The 24,811-nt window shown below is 46.7% G+C and overlaps 1 protein-coding gene across 1 annotated transcript; it reads left to right on the top strand.

Annotated features, from left to right (window-relative positions):
* The first annotated feature begins 1,266 nt into the window (after positions 1 to 1,266).
* LOC124651126 (ABC transporter G family member 1-like) lies at positions 1,267 to 3,129 on the top strand. Its single transcript, XM_047190266.1, has one exon. It carries the CDS (start codon positions 1,330 to 1,332, stop codon positions 3,127 to 3,129), a length of 1,800 nt encoding a protein of 599 aa, XP_047046222.1. The 5' UTR covers positions 1,267 to 1,329.
* The last annotated feature ends 21,682 nt before the right edge of the window (positions 3,130 to 24,811 follow it).

The raw sequence follows: 24,811 nt of genomic DNA, 5'->3' as shown, positions 1-24,811 counted from the left end.
AGGAAGGATTAATTCTACCCAGCAAGGCAACGACACCAGCTTCCAGGATATGGAGTTAAACAAAAAATTGAGGGAACACAATGGCTAGACCTTTCTAACCTGATGATGATCGAACCAGACCAGGCAGGTGCGGCAGTCCGGAGCCGCCGTGACACCACGCCTCCTGCCGAATCGAGGCGGGCAACCTGCTCTTCTGCCTCTCTGCCAGGTTGGTTCACGTCACGGTTAGCTGGTCGGTGCCCTCACCGTCCTCTATGGATAACAGTGGAAGCTACGCACGGGAAGGTCGATGATGACGACAATGGCGTGCAGCGGGCCGGTCGTGGCGGCGACCGAGACCACTGCGTGGTAGATCGTCCCCTCACGAATGACGCCCGAATCTCGTCCATCGCCGACGATGTTGGCGGGAGGATGTAGATGCTACCGATGACGAGCAGCAAGGAGCGCCGCTCCCCGGTAGTAGCTCCATCCAATCTCGCCCACGAAGGCGCGAATCGACGAAATCTGCCGCGGAGGAGGAGGGATTCGGTGGAGACAGACAAGGCGATGGAGCTGGGGCAGAAATGGGGAACGAACTCTCTCTCTCGTCGTGGATAGGATAGGTGTACCCCGGAAACTACCCACTCGGTTCGATGTCAAATTGTCAACGCTGCATCGCGGCCACCGTCCGATCGCGATCGCGTGGCTAAAAAGCCTGACCTCGCTGTAAGCCAGATCCAAGGTCGACTGAGCAATAGATTTTGCGAAGTTGATATTATTCACGTCGCTTAGTTGAAAAAAAAGGTGTGGCCGGTTGTGACTCTTTTTTTTTTTTTTTTTGAAACTCTTGTACCGCTGGCGTATTACAGAGCTGGACTCAGCAGACTTCTTACCTGAGTCGAGGCTGATTAGCTCTCCTACTCGGAAGTCGGAACCAGTTAACAACTCTAGGACTATAAGTAGGTAGCGATCACCAATATTCCCGAGTTTCAGACCAAACAGGAGACAAAGCCACGCCCTAGCACCTACGGATCGGCAGTCGATCGATCGACGGGTCGAGCTCTTGTTGTCGTCCAAGAGCTAGCTAGCATCGATCGCCGTCGTCGCGACACGATGGCCACCTCCGGCCACATCGTCGTCGACGTCGGCACCGATGAGGACGCGTCGGCGGGGCAACCGCCCGTCGCGCCGGTGCCGTACCTCCTCTCCTTCGCGGACCTGTCCTACACCGTCAACACGAACAACGGTAGCTGGCTGACGAGCTGGATGCCGTCCCGCACCCCGGCAACCACCAGGGCGCTGCTGGGCGGCGTCTCCGGCGAGGCGCGGGAGGGCGAGCTGTTCGCGGTGATGGGCGCCAGCGGATCCGGCAAGTCGACGCTCGTGGACGCGCTCGCCGGCCGGATTGCGCGTGAAAGCCTCCACGGCAGCGTCACGCTCAACGGGGAGACCCTCCACGGCCGCCGCCTCCGCACCATCTCGGCCTACGTGATGCAGGACGACCTGCTGTACCCGATGCTCACCGTACGGGAGACGCTGATGTTCGCCGCCGAGTTCCGCCTCCCCCGCGCGCTCTCCCCGGCCAGAAAGCGCGAGCGCGTCGACACGCTCATCGGCCAGCTCGGCCTAACCAACGCCGCCGACACCGTCATCGGCGACGAGGGCCACCGCGGGGTCTCCGGAGGCGAACGGCGCCGGGTCTCCATCGGTACGGACATCATCCACGACCCGATCCTGCTCTTCCTCGACGAGCCCACCTCCGGGCTCGACTCGGCGAGCGCCTTCATGGTGGTGCAGGTGCTCCGCGACATCGCGCGCAGCGGCAGCGTCGTCGTCATGACCATCCACCAGCCCAGCGCGCGCATCCTCGGCATCCTTGGCCGCCTCCTGTTGCTATCGCGCGGCCGCACCGTGTACGCCGGCACGCCTGCCGGTCTCATGCCCTTCTTCTCTGACTTCGGCAGGCCCATCCCGCACAACGAGAACCCGGCCGAGTTCGCGCTCGACACCATCAAAGAGCTCGAGGGCCAGGCACCCGACGGCACAGCGCCGCTCGCTGACTTCAACGCCAGGTGGCAGGCAGAACACAGGGTCATGGAGGATGTCAAAACGATGCCGCTGGAGCTCGCCATCGCCGAGAGCGTGCATCGAGGGAAGCTGGTGGCCGGGAGTGAGAAGTCGGGGACGTCCTCCTCGTCGGTGCCGACGTTCGCGAACCCGATGAGGGTGGAGGTGTGGGTGCTGATAAAGCGCTCCTTCACCAACACGAGGCGCATGCCGGAGCTCTTCGGGATGCGCCTGGGCACGATCATGCTGACGGGCTTCATCCTGGCCACCATCTTCCTGCGCCTCGACGACACGCCAAAGGGCGTCCAGGAGCGGCTCGGCTTCTTCGCCATGGGGATGTCCACCATGTTCTACGTCTGCGCCGACGCGCTGCCGGTGTTCGTCCAGGAGCGCCACATCTACCTCCGCGAGACGGCGCACAACGCCTACCGCCGCATCTCCTACGTCATATCCAACGCCGTCGTGTCGTTCCCGCCGCTGGTCATCCTGTCCCTGGCGTTCGCCGTCACCACCTTCTTCGCCGTGGGCCTGGCCGGCGGCGCCTCCTCGTTCTTCTTCTTCGTGCTCATCATCCTCGCCTCCCTCTGGGCGGGCAGCGGCTTCGTCACCTTCCTCTCGGCGGTGGTGCCGCACGTCATGCTGGGCTACACGGTGGTGGTGGCCATCCTCGCCTACTTCCTCCTCTTCTCCGGCTTCTTCATCAACCGCGACAGGATCCCCGCCTACTGGATTTGGTTCCACTACATGTCGCTCGTCAAGTACCCCTACCAGGCCGTGCTGCAGAACGAGTTCGGCGACGCCACGCGCTGCTTCGCGCGCGGGATCGAGATGTTCGACGCCACGCCCATCGCCGGCATGACGGAGGCCGTCAAGCTCAGGGTGCTCGACGCCATCGGCAACACCCTCGGAACCAGCATGACGGCCACCACCTGCGTCGTCACCGGCGCCGACGTGCTCGCGCAGCAGGCCGTCACCGACCTAGGCAAGTGGATGTGCCTCCTCGTCACCGCCGCCTTCGGCTTCTTCTTCAGGGCTCTCTTCTACGTCGTCCTGCTACTCGGAAGCAAGAACAAGCGGAGGTAGTAGAACCATCGGCCGACAAATACGCATCACTGAGATCGCTCGAGAGAGGAAATTAATCATCAAGTATAGTATAATGTTGCTTCGTGCAGATAGCCAGGGAAAGAGATCATCAAAGAAGTTCATATGTTCTTCACTGAATTTTGCTTAGTGCAGAGATTATAGCATACGATATATACTGGTTGATTTATTCAGAGTTTACAGAGAAGAAGATTTATTCAGATTTACAGAGAAGAAGATTTATTCAGAGCTGTGTTCGATCTTCAGGTGCTTTTACTCACGGGATCCATGGTCAGAGTGAGACAGAGACAGGTGCCCTAAGAGCTTATTTTCTCAATGTAGAATGGCATGTCTGCAAGTTTCAGACACTCCAACTCAATTGAACAACTCGAAATTTCTAATGACCTTAGCCTTTTTTAGCATTGTGTTCGTTGTTTTGTTATACTTGCTGTTGCAGTGTCTTAACTACCCTAGCTTGTAACAATTTCCAGACAACCTCCTCTCTTTTGGACAATCTTCAATCTTTTGTTAGGGGAAGGCAAGAAACGTGAAACTGTGTGCCATCAAATTAGGCACACCCAACTTCCGGAATTAATCTTACCACACATTATAAATCTTTCTCAACCAGAAGATTCATATCACAAGTAAAGATGTGTTAATATCTGATACAGTATATTTGTGTAGAGTACTACCATATTTTTCATGAATATAAAGACCATGATATTTGTGGACACGATCTGCCATGTCATGATTTCTAGCTATCCCTGACACCTCCAAATCAGATCCGCGCTGACGAAGCGATATATGTGATGCCAACCAATGATGTCTTATCATCACTAACAGGTAAAAATAGAAAAAAGACGTCAGTGATGTGTCATCCGTTACTGATGAGGTGTAGTAGTGGGTCATGCCGTGGATCCATGTAATTTCCAAGGTATATTTTCCACCCTTAATTATTTTCGTTACTAGCCAACATCTGAACAACGCTGTAAAATTATTTTTCGTGAGGAAATGATGACTTTATCACCAATGTTGTTTAACATTGTTGCGGATATATTGGCTATCCTGATAGAGCGAGCCAAGTCTGATGGTCAGATTGAAGGTGTGATACCACATCTGGTTGATGGCGGTTTATCTTTGTTCCAATATGCCGATGATACAATTCTATTTATGGATCACGATCTCGAAAAAGCTCGCAATCTAAAATTAATTTTGGCGGCTTTCGAGCAGTTGTCGGGTTTCAAAATCATGTTTCATAAAAGTGAATTGTTCTGTTTCGGTGATGCCCAAAACGATACGACTCTGTATGCAGAGTTGTTTGGTTGTGGCCAAGGCCAATTTCCTATTCGCTATTTGGGTATTCCGATTCATTATCGGAGACTCACAATCGCCGAATGGAAAATAGTGAAAGAAAGATTACAAAAACGTCTTAGTAGTTGGAAGGGTAAATTGCTGTCCCTGGGAGGAAGATTGGTACTCATTAATTCGGTACTGACAAATATGGTAATGTACATGTTATCCTTCTTCCTAGTACCAAAAGGAATTCTGCATAAACTTGATTATTATCGATCCAGATTCTTTTGGCAAGGGGACAACGAGAAAAAGAAATATCGACTGGTTAAATGGAGTATAGTTTGTAGTTCCAAAGATTCAGGAGGGCTTGGAGTTCCTGACCTGTAACTCAAAAGTTCAGCCCTGCTAGGTAAATGGTTGTTTAAGCTTCTTACCGAGGATGGGATTTGGCAAAGTATTCTTCGGAGAAAATATATCGGCTCGAAGACGTTATTCCAAGTGGTTTGAAAACCCGGGGATTCGCACTTATGGACTGGTCTCATGGCGACAAAAAAATGTATTTTTTCTCCATGGTACTTTCTCGATCAAGAATGGAGCACAGATACGGTTTTGGGAAGATGTTTGGTTAGACAATGCACCCTTAAGTGAACAGTATCCTGCCTTGTATAGTATTATTCGTCGCAAAGGTGATACCATTGCCACGGTAATGGCTACCTCATCACCGAATGTGACGTTCAGACGGGTCTTGCTTGGGCAAAGGCTATTGGCATGGAATTCCCTAATTCAACGGCTAGGAGATATACAACTATCGCCTGAATCGGACGAATTTAGATGGAATCTTCATGTAGATGGTACTTTCTCGGTAACTCGGTAAAATCATTGTACAATGCGATCCTTCATTCTGACATACCAGTTGATAATAATAAGAAAATTTGGAGGATGAAAATACCATTAAAAAAAATTGGATGGTATCTTCGTCGAGGAGTTATCCTCACCAAAGACAATCTTGTTAAGCGGAATTGGCATGGAAGTACACGGTGTGTTTTCTGTCATCATGACGAAACTATTAAACACCTGTTCTTCCAGTACCAATTTGCGAGATCTATATGGTCAGTCATCCAAGTAGCGTCTAGCCTGTATCCTCCGACTAGTGTGGCCAATGTCTTTGGTAATTGGCTTCATGGTATCGATTCAAGGTTCAAGTTGCTTCTTAGGGTGGGGGCGCTAGCAGTTATCTGAGCGCTTTGGCTAAGTAGAAATGACAAGATTTTTAATGATAAAAATTGCTCCATTTTGCAGGTTATCTACAGATGTACATGTATTCTCCGTTTGTGGTTACCTCTTCAGCGAGTGGAGAACCGAGACCTGTTTACTGAGGTCTGTACACGGTTAGGGGCTACGATGAGGGATGCTTTTTCCCTACATGGGTGGCAGCATAGTCTACGGATTGAAGCCCCACCCACACCTTAGGCGTTATATGATTCATCGCTTCGATATGTATTTCGCCTAGTTTTATTTTTTCCGACCTTTGACTTGAGACATATAAACGGCTGTGTGCATCCTGATTATGCAGAGGCTGGATGTAATTGCTTATCAAAATAATAGAGCATCCTTTATCGAAAAAATGAGGAAATGATGAGGCTGCTTAGTGCTTAGGCATCGGACACGCTGGTTCTGCACCGTGAAATCGATTATTCGTAACAGTCGAGTCTTTATTCTCTGCCGCTGTTTTAACGTCGCAAAATTGCCCTCAATTGAGCAACAGTATTTTCTTGGAGTATTTATTCCGTTTATATGAATAAAGCGCACAAGCATTTCGAGATAAACTTTTACTGATTTTTTCCCGAAAAAGGATGCCTACTTGGCGCTTTATTTAGAAGATAATAACTATTCTTCGTCTCTTCGATTGACAACAGCGACTATGAAATCTAGAGGATTGCCATCCCAAAAAGGATTATTCTGTCTCAATGAAATCCGGAGGACTACCATCCGAAAATAACTTTTCTTCATCTTATAAGCAACTTTCGCCAAATTATGCGCTACCACATTTGACTCTGTTCAACAATGTTGGAAAGCCACCATGTCCATGGAGCTTGCCTTTTAGAAACAATCAGCTAAGATGGCTGTGGAAGGTATCATACTTCAGTAGTTCCATTGCAAGCCTGAATAAGCTCCAACTACGGTACCATTGTTGCGCAAGTGTGTGTTAGTATTCTTGGATGACATCCACTGTGCACGCTTCTTGCTTGTGTCGCGTTCCTTGTCAGAAGCTCGAGTTGCTAATGTGTTTATGCACAATATATTCAAACATCACGGACCGCTTGCTTAGATTCTATGTATATTCAATAAGCTATTCTGGCAACAGTTATTTGTTTGTACTGACACGAATCTGAAGATGAGTTCCTCGTATCACCTAGAAACCGATGGCCAAAACGAACATGTTAATCATGCCTCGAAGGGGTATTTTGTGATGTTTTGCTCACACTCGTCCCACAAAATGGATTTATTGGCTATCATTAGCGGAATATTGGTACAATATGAGTCTGCATTGTGCCCTTGGAACATCTCAATTTCAACTGTTTATGGGCGTCCTCCACGTCAGTTTGGTATTACGGCTGACAATACATATGCTCTGTACCTGATATGGAAACTTGGTTAAATGAACATCAGATGATGTAGGATCTTCTTCGTCAGCATTTGAAGTGGGTACGCTTGAGGATGAAACATCAAGCTGATAAGAAGTGCATTCAATGGGTCTTTTGCTGTTGGTGATTTCATTTTTTCTCAAATTACAACCTTATGTGCAATCTTCGGTAACTTCACGAGCACATCATAAGTTGATCTTCAAGTACGAATGGCATTTTCGAAGTGGTTAAGCGTGTCGGAGACGTTGCCTCGTCTGGCCTTGCCTAGAGCAATTGTATCTATCTCGTGATCCATGTGTCACAGGTAAAGAAAGCTATTGGCGCCGATTTACATGTACAAACTTGGTTGCCATCTCCTCTTGATGTCTTGCAGGTTTACCACTCGCGTCCTCCAATGTTGTATGCAGTCAACAAGGTCCAGTTGCCGGCAGTCAACCGTTGGTCCAGTGGTAACCAACTTGGGGTAAGCCGGCTCTCGAGGTAGGGAGAATGTTACCACTGTCACCGACACAAGGGACCCACAAGCAAAGACTATTGAGATGAAGCCAATAGACATGAGAGTATGCGCTACGCCAGCAAGGACCACGTCAAGTAACACGTTACCGAGCGATGATTGGCCAACTATATAAGAATTATGTGGACAAAAGAAACAGTGTAGAACGACTGGTGGGTTTGTCCCAGGCCCGTTTGGGACGCATGTGCAGAATGTGCAATTGTATCGGGCCTCCACCTGAGCAGAGCCCCTAATTTTTCGCAGGTTACTGCTTATGATAGTAAGTGGTTACTGCTAATCGGCCTAATTAGAGGCCGTAGCTGTGTAATAAAATTACTCCTTGTATTCTCAACTTTAATTTCTCGCGTGCGCATTTACTCTCTCGAGAAAAAAAATCAGTCCCTATCAATCCCTCCAAAAAAGATCAGTCCCTAGCAAAGTAGCAATCCCTAGCTCCACCCCTGGTTACAAGGACATTTGAAGATGTTTTGAACATGATTGCTTCCATAAAGTAGCTCAAGGTTTCATATGAAAGATTTTTATCGATATAATATTCTTAGGAGAAAATTTGATTATGCATGCTTAGCCTTAACAAAAAAATGTACGGTTTGATGTTTTTCAATTTGAGGCCCAAATTAAAATTCCGCCCAGGACCTCTGATTTCTCAGGTAAGGCCCTGCTTCGGCCAACCGTGTACTAGCTGTAGCTTTGCCTTTACATTCTGAACATTTCTCTATTGTAGGCCATATTTGAATTGGGTGAACTGAATCCTTTGAGAGAGACTCTGCTAAAAGAATCCATCCTAGATCTTGATAACAAGAGATCGAACTACAAGAACTATGTATTCCCGCACAAGAATCGAACCAGGCCAACCAGGGGCAATGGCAAGATTGTCTTTTAAAGAGTTGGTACTTTCATATTTGCGAAAGAGACTTCAAAATATAAATCATCAAAGGCACACAACAAGCTTTGGATCCGTTATCATCAAAGAAATGACGGATGAACTTTGCGTATATTATTCCCTCGATCGAAAAACAAAATTTATATGCGAGTTCTTGCAGCCTTGCATATGTATATTATCGAGGTCCAGCCAGATTAGTTACATGCAATCAATTTCCTCCCGAAGCAATGTGCAAATATGTATGAGGAGTATTGTGTTTCTTCCAAAAAGAAATGAAAGAAAGCTGTACTAGGTAGATTTCCTAATATGACGGTAGACGCACAGAAGAACGGCACACACCCACATACGAAGAGGCGCGCGCATGATCCCGGCGGCGGCGCGTCCCGTCGTCTCCATCATACTCGAGCTCGGTCCCTCCCTCGGAATCCTCGGCGCCCCGGGGCACACGGCGGAGACCCGCAGGCGGCTGCTGGGCGACGTCGGCGTGCCGTACCCCTCCTCCTCCTCCTCGTCCAGCCGGATCGTCGGCGCCCCGGGGCACACGTCGGGGACCCGCAGGCGGCTGCTCGGCGACGTCGGCGTGCTGTACCCCTCATCCTCCTCGTCCGGCGTGCCGCCGCCGTCCGCCATAGGCGGAGGCGGGGTGTGGAAACCGCCGTCGGCGCCGGCTGCGGGAGCCCGGACGGGCGTCGATTCCTCCTCCGGCGCCACCGCGCCGTCGCCGCAGCTCGCGGCCTGGGCCTTGTCCTGAGCTCTGCGGGCGGCGTAGCTGTCCCAGCGACCCATGCGGGCGGGCGGCGTACGCGCGCGCGCGCGAGGGAGTCCGGTGATTGCCGAGTCCAGATCGATCGGAGCTTGCGGTGGTTTGTGGAATCGGAGATGATTTCGATCGGGGTGTGTGTCCGTGGTTTGAGGAATCGGATCCGCGCGCGGCTCCGATTTATGAAGACGCTGTGGACTGATTCGAGTCGGTTACGGTAGGAAGCAGAGGAGGTATCTGATTTGTGCTCCTCGCCTGGGCTGGGCCTTCCTTTTATTGGGTTGTACAGTAGCCCAAAGCGACACGGAGGAGCAGTCTGGCCCCCGCGTGCTGACGTCTTTTCACTCTAGTGCTCTCTGGAAAATTATTTTAAATTTATCAAAATGTAGATGTACCTAGACATTAAATCTATTTATCATGTTGATGTGTCTACATTTGGAAAAGTCTAATTGACAGCCGGCTGTCTCGTGAATCAACATAAGGAATTTCTGGCGATTCTTCGCCTCGGCCGGCAACAGCCACCGGACGCGCTCCCGCCCCTAGCCAGCTGCCACAACGCGCCCCCGCCGCCCTCCTGCCGCCAACGTGCGCCCATGGGGCAGAGCTCTATGGCTTCCGCTTGTCCCGCGCTCATCGTCGATCTGCAGCTCCATCGAACGGCTCCATCACTTGGCGGTCGACACCACCGTCGCTCATCCATGTGAAGGTTGGCTCAGTCACTTGGCGGTCGGCGCTGGCGTCGCTCGTCCGCGTGCAGGCTGCCGAAGCAGACCCTCCTACAAACCGATGCAGTTGGTGGCCAGGTTGGAGGCTTCCTCTCCCCTACCATGGTTGACATTGGAGAGCTCAAAGGGAGATGGGGAAGACAAAGTCCACGAGTGAAATACTTTGTGGGTCACCTGAGCTAGCTTCAACGGACCTTCGGTGTGGCTCATTCGTGGCCGAGGAGCTCAAATCGGCCACGACGGTGTTTCCATTGTCGCCGACGAAGGTCGTTTTCTTGGAGCTTTTTGTTGATGTTACATAGCTGTCGCAAGTTGTTACATATGTACATAGTTTTTGGTGTGTTAGTACGGGAAAAGTGGTACAATGATTTTGGTACTTGATTGCACCACTGTTACATACATGTTCCTGTATTGTTGGATAACTTGGGAAAAAATGGTGGATACACTGCTTATAAATGTTGCAAAACAAATGTTGCAAAACGATGTAGCATTTTCAAAAATGTTGTTAATCAGAGAAAAAAATTGGACTTTTTCTTACCATTAGTGAATTTTTTTGCACCATAATTTCGCAACTTGACTGACTATAAGAAAAATTGTTACATACTCTAAAAGAATCGAAACATATGTGTTATGAAGTAACTACAATATAAATGTTACAACATGCATAGAGCTGGGGTAGTGAGTAAGGAAGAAACTTAATCTTTATTCATCTCTACACAATGCGTACAATGTTCTCCATATATAGTCACATGAGGATTAAGAGTTACAAGGATTTATGAAAGAGAGTTAACACTACTAATGTCATAGGGGTTATAGCTTTGATGACATAGAGGTTATGGACATCCACATAAATAGAAATTTCATAACACTTCCCTTTGGATGTCCATTGACTGTGAATATGTATGCCTCGGTAAAAACCTTACCAAGGAAAAGCCCAGTGGGAAAAAACCATGGTTAAGGCAAAAAGAGTAAAATACATACACTCCCCCTGATGACAATATCACTGGATATCTCTAAGTCGTCGTAGTCCAACACCGTGAATTAATTTCTTGAACGTAGAAGTAGGTAGCACCTTTGTGAATAAGTCTGCTAAGTTCTCAGTCTCACTGGAAGGAATTTTGTGAACTTCTATAACTCCGTCCTTCTGAAGATCATGAGTGAAGAAAAACTTTGGCGAGATATGTTTGACTCTATCTTCTTTTATACATCCATCTTTTAGTTGGGTTCTACAAGCCATATTATCATCGTATATTACTGTTGGTGCCTCATTTTCAAAGATTAATTTACACTCTTTGCGAATATGGTGTGACATATTCCTTAACCACGCACATTCCATGCTAGCTTCATGGATTGCTAAGATTTCTGCATGGTTAGCTGAAGTTGCCGCTATAGATTGCTTCATTGAACGCCATGAGATACATGCACTTCCGCACATAAAAAAAATATCCGGTTTGTGATTGACCATTGTGTGGATCAGATAGATATCATGCATCTGCAAAACCCACTATTCCTTCTTTGCATTTGTTAGAAAAATATAACCCATGTCTTCCGTACCTTTAAGGTAACGTAGTATATGCTTCACACCGTTCCAATGTCGTCTGGTTGGACAAGAGCTATATCTCGCTAATACATTAACTGCGAATGCAATATCAGGCCGTGTATGAGTGGAAAGATACATTAGTGCTCTAATTGCACTTAAATATGGCACGTCAGGACCAAAAATCTAGTTTTGATTCGCTGGGGCCTAAAAGGATCCTTGGTTACATCAAGCGACCTGACAACCATAGGGGTACTCAATGGATGTGCTTTATCCATGTAAAATTGTTTTAAAATTTTCTCCATGTAGGTTGATTGATGCAAAAGAATCCCATCTTTTTGATGATCTATTTGCAGTCCAAGGCAAAATTTAGTCCTCCCCAGATCTTTCATTTCAAATTCTTTTTTCAAGCAATTCATTGCCCCGGAGAGTCCTTGAGAAATACCGATGAGATTTAGATCATCAACATATACAACTATTATTACAAAATGTGATCCAGATCTTTTTATGAATATACATGGAGAAATAGAATCATTTTTGTACCCTTTTTTCATCAAATATTCACCGAGACGATTGTACCACATTCGTCCAGATTGTTTCAATACTTAATAGGATATTATTCTCGAGAACCTTCTTCTGGTAGTTTAAATCCCTTGGGAAGTTTCATATATATGTCAATATCAAATGATCCATATAAGTATGATGTAACGACATCCATCAAACGCAAGTCCAGATTCTCTTTTATTGCCAGACTAATTAGATATCGAAAAGTTGTTACATCCATCACAAGGAAGTATGTTTCTTTATAATCTATACCAGGTCTTTGAGAGAATCCTTGGGCAACTAATCGGGCCTTGTGCCTTGTAATTTCACCTTTCTCATTTCGTTTTCGAACAAATACTCACTTGTAACCAACGGGTTTTGTACCATTAGGTGTGCGAGTTACGGGTCCAAAAACTTTCCTTTTTTAAGAGAATCCAATTCTACTTGAATTGCGTCCTTCCATTTTGGCCAATATTGTCTTTTCTTACACTCCTCAATTGATCGAGGATCGTGATCTTCATTTTCATCCATAATTTCTAGCGCTAGACTATATGCAAATGCATCATCCGTGATTACTTAATCACGGTTCCAAATTTTTCTAGACACAACATAGTTTAGTGAGATCTCATTTTCTAATGAATTAGGTACCTTTGTATCTTCTGTATCAATAGTATTTGTAATGTCTTCGGTCTTTTCAGGAGGTTTTTATTCCATTATTATTTCCTCAACTTGTCCATCTTGATTCTTCCCTCCTTTTCTTTTTCTAGGATTATTATCTTTAGAACCCAATGGTCTACCTCGTTTTATAGTTGGTTTTGATTCGTTAGCGGTAGACGATTGTCCATGTTGAACATAATTTTTTTCAGGAGCATTAGCAGCCAGGATATGTGACTTAGTGACTCGTTTTAAGTCGGTAAAAGCATCTGGTGACGTGGGCATAACCCTTCGGGTACTCGACAATGCCATACCCGGTGCAAACTATGAAGCTGGACCAGCACAAGGACTCAACAAGCTGGACCTGCACGCGCCTCAACTTGGACTACAAGGAAAGAAGGCTCCAATACGAATCCTACTAGGACTCTTGTAAACCCTAGCTTGGCTGATATATAAAGCCAGGCAGAGGCACCCCTTAGGGCACGCACAATCAGAAACATAATTATAGCGGCGACACACCTAGAAACCACAACCCGCGGATTAGAACTAGACTAGATCCAACAAGTCCGCCTATGGCGGCCCCCTGTACACATATATTCATATAGTGGATTGCTAGCAGGACGTAGAGATCCTCCACCGCGGGGACGTGAACCTGGGTACGTCGTGTAACGCCTCGCTCCCGGAACTTCCGTCGTCGCCTTTCTCTAAAACCCAAGTCCCTCATGGTGGGCATTGCCGAGGAACCGCCTCGACAATTGGCGCCATCTGTGGAAAACGCGACGATTGGATTTTATTATCCGGACGAAATCTGTCATCATCATCATCAACAAACTCGTATCTAAGCCAAGCAGACTTCGCGGTATCTCCATTGCCGATCGGTTAGCTGCTCCCTGGAAGGCTGGAAGCGCGCGGAAACGTGAAAGATGGGGCTAGCTAGTATACATGTTTGCCTAGTCGCGAGAGGATTACATCTAGTAAGGGAAAAAGGTTCGGCTGGAGACTACGCGCATGTATCCGCGAGACGCGCCGGCGAGACCCCAATACGAATCGCTCAACTGAATAAAATCCGACCCAATCGCCGGTCAGGCGTCCCTCACCATCCGACGCAAAAAATCCCAGGTGCTATACTTTCAATTAATTACTACTCGCAAGATTTTATTTCGCCAAATATTTTTTGGTCCATACTATTATTCGTGCATAGTTTTTTGCGCTGTAATATGACTGCAGATCGGAAGAAGCTTTGACTGCTTCACCGGGCATAGTCTCCGCGCTCGGGGGCTTGCGTGTCACAGACACAAGACATTATGGACTCAATATATTCGGATGCTCGCCCGTCGCGGATAGGCCATATCAACTGCGACCTCTTCATCAGCCACGTCAGCCAGGCACCGCATGGATTATCTTGAATGGCGCAATTACTTCAGCTGCGCCCGTCACATGGACTATCTTGAATGACGCAATTACTTCAGCTGCGCCCGTCACATGGACTATCTTGGATGGCGCAATTACTTCGGCTGCGCCCGTCGTATGGACTATCTTGGATGGCACAATTACTTCGGCTGCGCCCGTCGCATGTACTTATCCTCTCCGGCTCTGGATATATCTTCTCCTGATGCATTCTCGGTTTGGTGGATTCATCATCTGGAATATTCGATATCATATTATATAATATTGACCCGATGCGCTCCTGTCGGGAGCGCTGCAATTACTCGGGAGCTCCTAGAAGATGTTCATCTATTATGTCTACTCCCATCGGGAGCGCCGGTTCGCTGGAATCCACGCTGGAATCCAAGAAGATATGAAGACTATTACTCCCATCGGGAGCGCCGGTTCGTTGGGCGCTGGTTCGCTGGAATCCACGCTGGAATCCAAGAAGATATGAAGACTATTACTCCCATCGGGAGCGCCGGTTCGCTGGGCGCTGGTTCGCTGGAATCCACGCCGGAATTCAAGAAGATATGAAGACTTCTTATACCTGAAATTATCATCTAAAAGCCTCTAAAAATACGAGTGCTGCAATGGATGGTAATCAACGGGCACATTGCTCTTTTCCTTTGCTATAGATGCCTCAAAGAGTGCCGCAGATAGCAAGGATCATGAAGCAACGGGGACCTTGCTCTTTTCCTTTGCTATAGATGCCTCAAAGAGTGTCGCAGATAGAAAGGATCATGAAACACGTACGAAAACACCCACGCTCCATACTTTAAATTGCAGAAGTACCAAAGAGTGACGGAGTCATCGGCAGATCTAGTGCCACCGATCTATTCGGGAGCTGCTGTCAAGACATGCATCGGTTGAAAGCAAAAGTTGCACATACAACGGGTTTAGCAAGACATGCAACACGAGCTGATCACTCAAATAATTTGCTGCCGATAAACTTACAAACAATGGCATCAACGATGCTCAAGATGCATTAAGAATTGCCCCTTGAAATAAACAAACAATGTGTCAACGGCACCTGAAGAAAACTATAAACATCGGGTTGCTCGACTTGAGTCTACTCACGGATGCAAGCATCAGTGCCCAGACTCGGGGGCTACTTTCATCGGGAGCGCTGGATGCGCACCCGATAAAAATCATCGGCTCCTCCTGGGTATCATCCGAATTATCGGCTCCTCCAGGATATCACCCAACTCATCGGCTCCTCCTGGGTATCATCCGAATTATCGGCTCCTCCAGGATATCACCCAAATCATCGGCTCCTCCTGGGTATCATCCGAATTATCGGCTCCTCCAGGATATCACCCAAATCATCGGCTCCTCCTGGGTATCATCCGAATCATCGGCTCCTCTGGGCCATCATCCAAATCATCGGCTCTTTTGGGCCATCAACCAAATCATCGGCTCCTCTGGGCCATCATCTAAATCATCGGCTCCTCTGGGCCATCATCCAAATCATCGACTTCTCCGAGACATCTACGGTATTTGACTTAGCATTTTTTACACCCTATACATAACTATTTCATATTTATCAACAGGCTCGGGGGCTACTCCCATCGGGAGCGCTAGTCGCGCACCCGATAAAAAAATGGAAGTCTCGTCGACAATAACGAATAAACCCGAAGACATCAACATCAACATCTTCGAGTAGTACAACTTGAGTCTATGCGTGGCTGCAAGCACCCGCCCATAGACTCGGGGGCTACTCCCATCGAGAGTGCTTTGCGCACCCGACAGAAAGCAACTTCGACTCTACATCAAGCACAAGATTCAACAGATGATCATGACATTCGGCGAAGACAACTTTAGTCCCTGCCCGAAGCTTCACTTCGGCCAAGCACTCGGGGGATACTGACGTGGGCATAACCCTCCGGGTACTCGACAATGCTATACCCGGTGCAAACTATGAAGCTGGACCAGCACAAGGACTCAACAAGCTGGACCTGCACGCGCCTCAACTTGGACTACAAGGAAAGAAGGCTCCAATACGAATCCTACTAGGACTCTTGTAAACCCTAGCTTGGCTGATATATAAAGCCAGGCAGGGGCACCCCTTAGGGCACGCACAATCAGAAACATAATTATAGAGGCGACACGCCTAGAAACTGCAACCCGCGGATTAGAACTAGACTAGATCCAACAACTCCGCCTATGGCGGCCCCCTGTACACATATATTCATATAGTGGATTGCTAGCAGGACGTAGTGATCCTCCACCGCGGGGACGTGAACCTGGGTACGTCATGTACCGCCTCGCTCCCGGAACTTCCGTCGTCGCCTTTCTCTAAAACCCAAGCCCCTCATGGTGAGCATTGCCGAGGAACCGCCTCGACATCTAGCAATTTATTCGCTAAGCTTTGTAAATGAATTATCGTTTGAACTTCTTGCTCACATATATTTTTACGAGGATCAAAGTGAGAAAGTGATAATTCATACCAACTTATTTCTTTATTAAGTTTCTTATTGTCTCCCCCTGTTTTTGGGAAATTTGTCTCATCAAAATGACAATCAGCAAACCTTGATACGTCCCCTGTTGATGGTTCAAGATATTTTATGATAGACGATGATTCATATCCAACGTATATTCCCAACCTTGTTTGAGGTCCCATCTTAGTGCGTTTTGGTGGAGCAATTGGGACATATAGCGCGCACCCAAAAGTTCTTAGATGGGAGATATTTGGTTCATTTCCGTGAACCAATTGTAATAGTAAAGATGTATGATAGCTTGTTGGTCTGATGCGAATTAATGCTGATGCTGTAGGATAACGTTGCATAGAAAACAAAAAAATTTCCTACCGCGAACACGCAATCCAAGCCAAGATGCAATCTAGAAGACGGTAGCAACAAGGGGGTATCGAGTCTCACCCTTGAAGAGATTCCAAAGCCTACAAGATGAGGCTCTTGTTGCTGCGGTAGACGTTCACTTGCCGCTTGCAAAAGCGCGTAGAAGATCTTGATCACGATCGGTTCCGGCGCCACGAACGGGCAGCACCTCCGTACTCGGTCACACGTTCGGTTGTTGATGAAGACGACGTCCACCTCCCCGTTCCGGCGGGCAGCGGAAGTAGTAGCTCCTCTTGAATCCGACAGCACGACGGCGTGGTGTCGGTGGTGGTGGAGAAGTCCGGCGGAGCTTCGCTAAGCGTGCGGGAAGTGGAGGAGCGGGGCGGCTAGGGTTTGGGGAGAGGGGGCGCCGGCCACTATGGGGTGCGGCCACCTTGGTGGTGTTTGAGGTGGCCGGCCCCCTCCCCCTTGGCCCTCATTATATAGGTGGAACCCCAAGAGTTGGTGTCCAAGTCTTCGAATAAGACCCGAACCAAAAACCTTCCAAAGGGAGGGGAAACCTAGCCAAGCTAGGACTCCCACCAAAGGTGGGAGTTCCACCTCCCATATGGGGGGTGGCCGGCCCCCTAAGGGGAGTCCACTTGGGACTCCTCCCCCACTAGGGTTGGCCGGCCATGGAGGTGGAGTCCCATGTGGACTCCACCTTCCTTGGTGGTTTCTTCCGGACTTTTCTAGAACCTTCTAGAACCTTCCATAGAACCTTCCGCGACATTTTAATTCACATAAAATGACATCCTATATATGAATCTTATTCTCCGGACCATTCCGGAACTCCTTGTGATGTCCGGGATCTCATCCGGGACTCCGAACAAATATTCGAACTCCATTCCATATTCAAGTACTACCATTTCAACATCCAACTTTAAGTGTGTCACCCTACGGTTCGTGAACTATGCGGACATGGTTGAGTACTCACTCCGACCAATAACCAATAGCGGGATCTGGAGATCCATAATGGCTCCCACATATTCAACGATGACTTTAGTGATCGAATGAACCATTCACATACAATACCAATTCCCTTTGTCTCGCGATATTTTACTTGTCCGAGGTTTGATCTTCGGTATCACATTATACCTTGTTCAACCTCGTCTCCTGACAAGTACTCTTTACTCGTACCGTGGTATGTGGTCTCTTATGAACTTATTCATATGCTTGCAAGACATTAGACGACATTCCACCGAGAGGGCCCGGAGTATATCTATCCGTCATCGGGATGGACAAATCCCACTGTTGATCCATATGCCTCAACTCATACTTTCCGGATACTTAATCCCACCTTTATAACCACCCATTTACGCAGTGGTGTTTGGTGTAATCAAAGTACCTTTCCGGTATAAGTGATTTACATGATCTCATGGTCATAAGGACTAGGTAACTATGTATTGAAAGCTTATAGCAAATAACTTAATGACGAGATCTTATGCTACGCTTAATTGGGTGTGTCCATTACATCATTCATACAATGATATAACCTTGTTATTAATAACATCCAATGTTCATGATTATGAAACTAATCATCCATTAATCAACAAGCTAGTTAAGAGGCATACTAGGGACTCTTTGTTGTTTACATATCACACATGTATCAATGTTTCGGTCAATACAATTATAGCATGGTATATAAACATTTATCATAAACATAAAGATATATAATAACCACTTTTATTATTGCCTCTTGGGCATATCTCCAACGAGTCTCCCACTTGCACTAGAGTCAATAATCTAGATTACATTGTAAGGAACCTAACACCCATGGTATTCTGGTGTTGGTCATGCTTTGCCCTAGGGAGAGCTTTAGTCAACGGATCTGCTACATTCAGATCAGTGTGTACTTTGCAAATCTTTACTTCTCCATCTTCGATGTACTCGCGAATCGAGTGGTAACGCAGCTTGATATGCTTCAGCCTCTTGTGTGACCTTGGTTCTTGTGCATTGGCAATGGCACCCATGTTGTCACAATATATGACTAGTGGGTCCAATGCACTAGGAACCACACCGAGCTCTACAATGAACCTCTTCATCCATACCGCTTCGATGAAGCCTCGAAGCCGCTATGTACTCCGATTCCGTTGAAGACTTCGCCACCGTGCCATCGCTTCGAGCTTGCCCAGCTCTATCGCAGCACCATTCAATATAAACACGTACCCGACTCGTGACTTAGAGTCATCGGGATCAGTGTTCCAACTTGCATCGGTGTAACTTGTTACAACGAGCTCTTGGTCACCTCCATAACAAAGAAACATATCCTTAGTTCTTTTCAAGTACTTCAGGATATTCTTGACCGCTGTCCAGTGTTCCATTCCTGGATCACTTTGATATCTGCTAGTCAAACTAACAGCATGCGCTATATCCGGTCTTGTACATAGCATGGCATACATAATAGAGCCTACTCGCCGAAGCATAGGGGATCTGATTCATCCTTTCTCTTTCTTCTGCCGTAGCCGGTCCTTGAGTCTTACTCAAGACCTTGCCTGGTAACATAGGTAAAAACCCTTTCTTACTTTCGTCCATTCTAAACTTCTTTAGAATCTTGTCCAGGTATGTACTCTGCGATAGCCCTATTAGGCGTCTTGATCTATCTCTATAACTCTTGATGCCTAATATATATGATGCTTCACCAAGGTCTTTCATTGAAAAACTGTTATTCAAATAACCTTTTACACTGCTTAATAGTTCTATATCATTCCCAATCAATAATATGTCATCTACATATAATATCAGGAATGCTACGGAGCTCCCACTCACTTTCTTGTAAATACGAGGCCTCTCCATGACACTGTATAAACCCGAAGTCTTTGATCACCTTATCAAAGCGTCGGTTCCAACTTCTTGATGCTTGCTTCAGTCCATAGATTGAACGCTGAAGTTTGCATACTTTGTCAGCATTTTTAGGATCGACAAAACCCTTGGGTTGTACCATATACAACTCTTCCTCAATGTCTCCATTAAGGAACGCCGTTTTGACATCCATCTGCCAAATCTCATAATCGAAAAATGCAGCTATTGCTAACAAAATCCTCACAGATTTTAGCTTCGCTACGGGTGAGAAAGTCTCATCGTAGTCAACTCCTTGAATTTGTCGGAAACCCTTTGCGACAAGTCGAGCTTTATAGACAGTAATATTACCATCGGCATCCTGTTTTTCTTTTGAAGATCCATTTATTCTCGACAGCCTTTCGGCTATCGGGTAAGTCTACCAAAGTCCATACTTTGTTATCATACATGGATCCCATTTCGGATTTCATGGCTTCTTGCCATTTGTTGGAATCCGGGCTCATCATCGCTTCTTCATACGTCGCAGGGTCCTCATCATTGTTATCCACAATCATGACATTTAGACAAGGATCATACCAATCAGGAGTGGCACGTTCCCTTGTCGATCCGCGAGGTTCGGTAGTTTCCTCGTTCGAAGTTTCATGATCATTATCATTAGCTTCCTCTCGTTGCCGGTGTAGACGGTACAGGTACAACTTCCGGTACTGCGCTACTCTGATCAACGAGTATAGATTCATCAATCTCATCGAGCTCTACTTTTCTTCCAGTCACTTCTTTAGTGAGAAATTCTTTCTCAAGAAAGGTTCCGTTCTTAGCAACAAAGATTTTGCCTTCGGTTCTGTGATAGAAAGTGTACCCTATAGTTTCCTTAGGGTATCCTATGAAGACGCATTTCTCCGCTTTGGGTTCTAGCTTGTCCGGTTGTAACTTTTTTACATAAGCTTCGCAACCCCAAACTTTAAGGAACGACAGCTTAGGTTTCTTATTAAACCATAATTCATACGGTGTCGTTTCTACGGATTTTGATGGTGCTCTATTTAAAGTGAATGCGGCTGTCTCTAATGCATAACTCCAAAATGATAACGGCAAATCGGTAAGAGACATCATAGAACGAACCATATCTAAGAGAGTTCGATTACGACGTTCGGATACACCGTTTCGTTGTGGTGTTCCCGGCGGTGTCAATTGTGAAAGTATTCCGCATTTCTTTAAATGCATGCCAAACTCATAACTCAGATATTCACCTCCACGATCAGATCGTAGAAATTTGATCTTCTTGTTACGTTGATTTTCTACTTCACTTTGGAATTCCTTAAACTTCTCGAAAGTTTCGGATTTATGTTTCATGAAATAGATATACCCATATCTACTCGGATCATCTCGTGAAGGTTAGAACATAACGATAACCACCGCGCGATGCTACACTCATTGGTCCGCACACATCGGTATGTATGATTTCCAATAAGTCAGTAGCTCGCTCCATCATACCAGAAAATGGAGTCTTAGTCATTTTTCCCATTAGACATGCTTCGCATCTATCAAGTGATTCAAGTAATCCATCGGTATGGAGTTTCTTCATGCGTTTCACTCCAATATGACCAAGACGACAGTGCCACATATAAGTAGAATTATCATTCAATTTAATTCGCTTAGCATCAATGTTATGTGTATGCGTATCACTACTATCGAGATCTAATAGAAATAAGCCATTCTTTTCAGGTGCTCGACCATAAAAGATATTATTCATAAAAATAGAACAACCATTATTCTCAGATTTGAATGAATAACCGTCTTGCATTAAACAAGATCCGGATATAATGTTCATGCTCAACGCAGGTACATAATAACAATTATTTAGGCTTAAAACTAATCCCGAAGGTAGATGTAGAGGAAGTGTGCCGATCGCGATCACATTGACCTTGGATCCGTTTCCAACGCGCATCGTCACTTCATCTTTCAGCAGCTTGTCGTTTATTCTTTAGTTCCTGTTTCGAGTTACAAATATGAGCAACCGAACCAGTATCAAATACCCGAGGTACTAGAACGAGAACCGAGTGAAATGAACATCTATAACATGTATATCAGATATACCTTCTTTCTTCTTCTTGACAAGGCCGCTCTTCGGATCCGCCAAATACTTGGAGCAATTACGCTTCCAGGTGTCCCTTCTCCTTGCGGTAAAAGCACTCAGCATCGGGCTTAGGGCCGTTCTTAGGTTTCATAGGAGGCGTGGCAGCTTTCTTGCCACCCTTCTTGAATTTTCCCTTAGACTTACCCTCGTTTCTTGAAACTGGTGGTCTTGTTGACCATCAACACTTGGTGCTCTTTCTTGATCTCAATCTCAGCAGCTTTTAGCATGCCAAAGAGTTCAGGTAACTCCTTGTTCATGTTACTGCATATTGTAGTTCATCACAAAGTTCTTGTAACTTGGTGGCGAGTGATTGAAGGACACGATTAATCCCCGATCTGTTAGGAATCACTATTCCCAAGTCACTGAGTTTCTTCGCATGCCCGGTCATGGCGAGCATGTGCTCACTAATGGAGATGCCTTCTTCCATCATACAGCTGAAGAAATGTTTCGATGCTTCATAGCATTCCACGGCCGCATGAGTCTCAAAAATAGCTTTCAGCTCATTCATCAACTCATGAGGATCGTGGTGCTCAAAACGTTTTTGAAGATCGGATTCCGCATCGCACAGGATGGCACACCGAACTTGAGAGTACCGAGTTTTCCGAGTCTCGTAAACAGCTTTTACTTCATCGGTTTCAGTTTCGCAGGAGGGTCACCTAGCGGTGCATCAAGCACATATTGCAGATTTCCGCCGAGAGAGGAAGATCCTCACATGACGGAACCGGTCGGTGAAGTTGCTACCGTTGCTCTTAAGTTTTTCTTTCTCTAGGAACTGGTTAAAATTGATTGGGGACGCCATCTCTACAACATATATTTGCAATAGTTTAGACTAAGTTTATGACAAATTGAGTTCAAATTTTAATTCAACATAATTAAAAATCTAGGTGAACTCCCACTCAAAACAATATCCCTCGCATTGTCTTAGTGATCACACGAACCAAATCTACCACACCTAAACCCGATCATCACGAGAAAAGGTGTGATTTCAATGGCGAACACTCAAAGTGTTCATCATATCAATCATATGATTCATGCTCTACCTTTCGGTATCATGTGTTCCGAGACCATGTCCGTACATGCTAGGCTCGTCAAGGCCACCTTAGTATCCGCATGTGCAAAACTGTCTTGCACCCGTTGTATGTACTTATTGAATCTATCACACCCGATCATCACGAGATGCTTCGAAACGACAAGACTTGATAACGGTGCTACTAAGGATGAACACTTTATTATATTGAGATTTTAGTGAGGGATCATCTTATAATGCTACTGTCGCGATCTAAGCAAAATAAGATGCATAAAAGGATTAACATCACATGCAGTTCATATGTGATATGATATGGCCCTTTTGTCTTTGCGCCTTTGATCTTCATCTCCAAAGCACGGACATGATCTCCATCATCTTTGGGCATGATCTCCATCATCGTCGGCGTAGCGTCAAGGTCAATGGCACCGTCTCCATGATTGTCCTCCATGTAGCAACTATTACAACTACTTTGAAATATAAAGACAACCATAAGGCTCCTGCCGGTTGCCACAATACAATAATGATCATCTCATACATATTCATCATCACATTATGGCCATATCACATCACCAAACCCTGCAAAAACAAGTTAGACGCTCTCTAATTTGGTTTGCATATTTTACGTGGTTAAGGGTTTTCGATATAGATCTAATCTACCTACGAACATGAACCACAACGTTGATACTAATGTTGTCAATAGAAGAGTAAATTGAATCTTTACTATAGTAGGAGAGACGAGACACCCGCAAAGCCTCTTATGCAATACAAGTTGCATGTCGAACGAGGAACAAGTCTCATGAACGCGGTCATGTAAAGTTAGTCCGAGCCGCTTCATCCCACTATGCCATAAAGATGCAAAGTACTCAACTAAAGATAACAAGAGCATCAACGCCCACAAAACCATTGTGTTCTACTCGTTCAACCATCTATGCATAGACACGGCTCTGATACCACTGTAGGATAACGTTGCATAGAAAACAAAAAATTTCCTACCGCGAACACGCAATCCAAGCCAAGATGCAATCTAGAAGACGGTAGCAACGAGGGGGTATCGAGTCTCACCCTTGAAGAGATTCCAAAGCCTACAAGATGAGGCTCTTGTTGCTGTGGTAGACGTTCACTTGCCGCTTGCAAAAGCGCGTAGAAGATCTTGATCACGATCGGTTCCGGCGCCACGAACGGGCAGCACCTCCGTACTCGGTCACACGTTCGGTTGTTGATGAAGACGACATCCACCTCCCCGTTCCAGCGGGCAGCGGAAGTAGTAGCTCCTCTTGAATCCGACAGCACGACGGCGTGGTGTCGGTGGTGGTGGAGAAGTCCGGCGGAGCTTCGCTAAGCGTGCGGGAAGTGGAGGAGCGGGGCGGCTAGGGTTTGGGGAGAGGGGGCGCCGGCCACTATGGGGTGCGGCCACCTTGGTGGTGTTTGAGGTGGCCGGCCCCCTCCCCCTTGGCCCTCATTATATAGGTGGAACCCCAAGAGTTGGTGTCCAAGTCTTCGAATAAGACCCGAACCAAAAACCTTCCAAAGGGAGGGGAAACCTAGCCAAGCTAGGACTCCCACCAAAGGTGGGAGTTCCACCTCCCATATGGGGGGTGGCCGGCCCCCTAAGGGGGAGTCCACTTGGGACTCCTCCCCCACTAGGGTTGGCCGGCCATGGAGGTGGAGTCCCATGTGGACTCCACCTTCCTTGGTGGTTTCTTCCGGACTTTTCTAGAACCTTCTAGAACCTTCCATAGAACCTTCCGCGACATTTTAATTCACATAAAATGACATCCTATATATGAATCTTATTCTCCGGACCATTCCGGAACTCCTTGTGATGTCCGGGATCTCATCCGGGACTCCGAACAAATATTCGAACTCCATTCCATATTCAAGTACTACCATTTCAACATCCAACTTTAAGTGTGTC

The sequence above is a fragment of the Lolium rigidum genome, chromosome 5 (genome assembly GCF_022539505.1).
Source record: "Lolium rigidum isolate FL_2022 chromosome 5, APGP_CSIRO_Lrig_0.1, whole genome shotgun sequence".
Taxonomy (NCBI): Eukaryota; Viridiplantae; Streptophyta; class Magnoliopsida; order Poales; family Poaceae; genus Lolium; species Lolium rigidum.
Note: the sequence above shows the minus strand (reverse complement) of the source record. Positions and strands in the feature narration are given on the sequence as shown.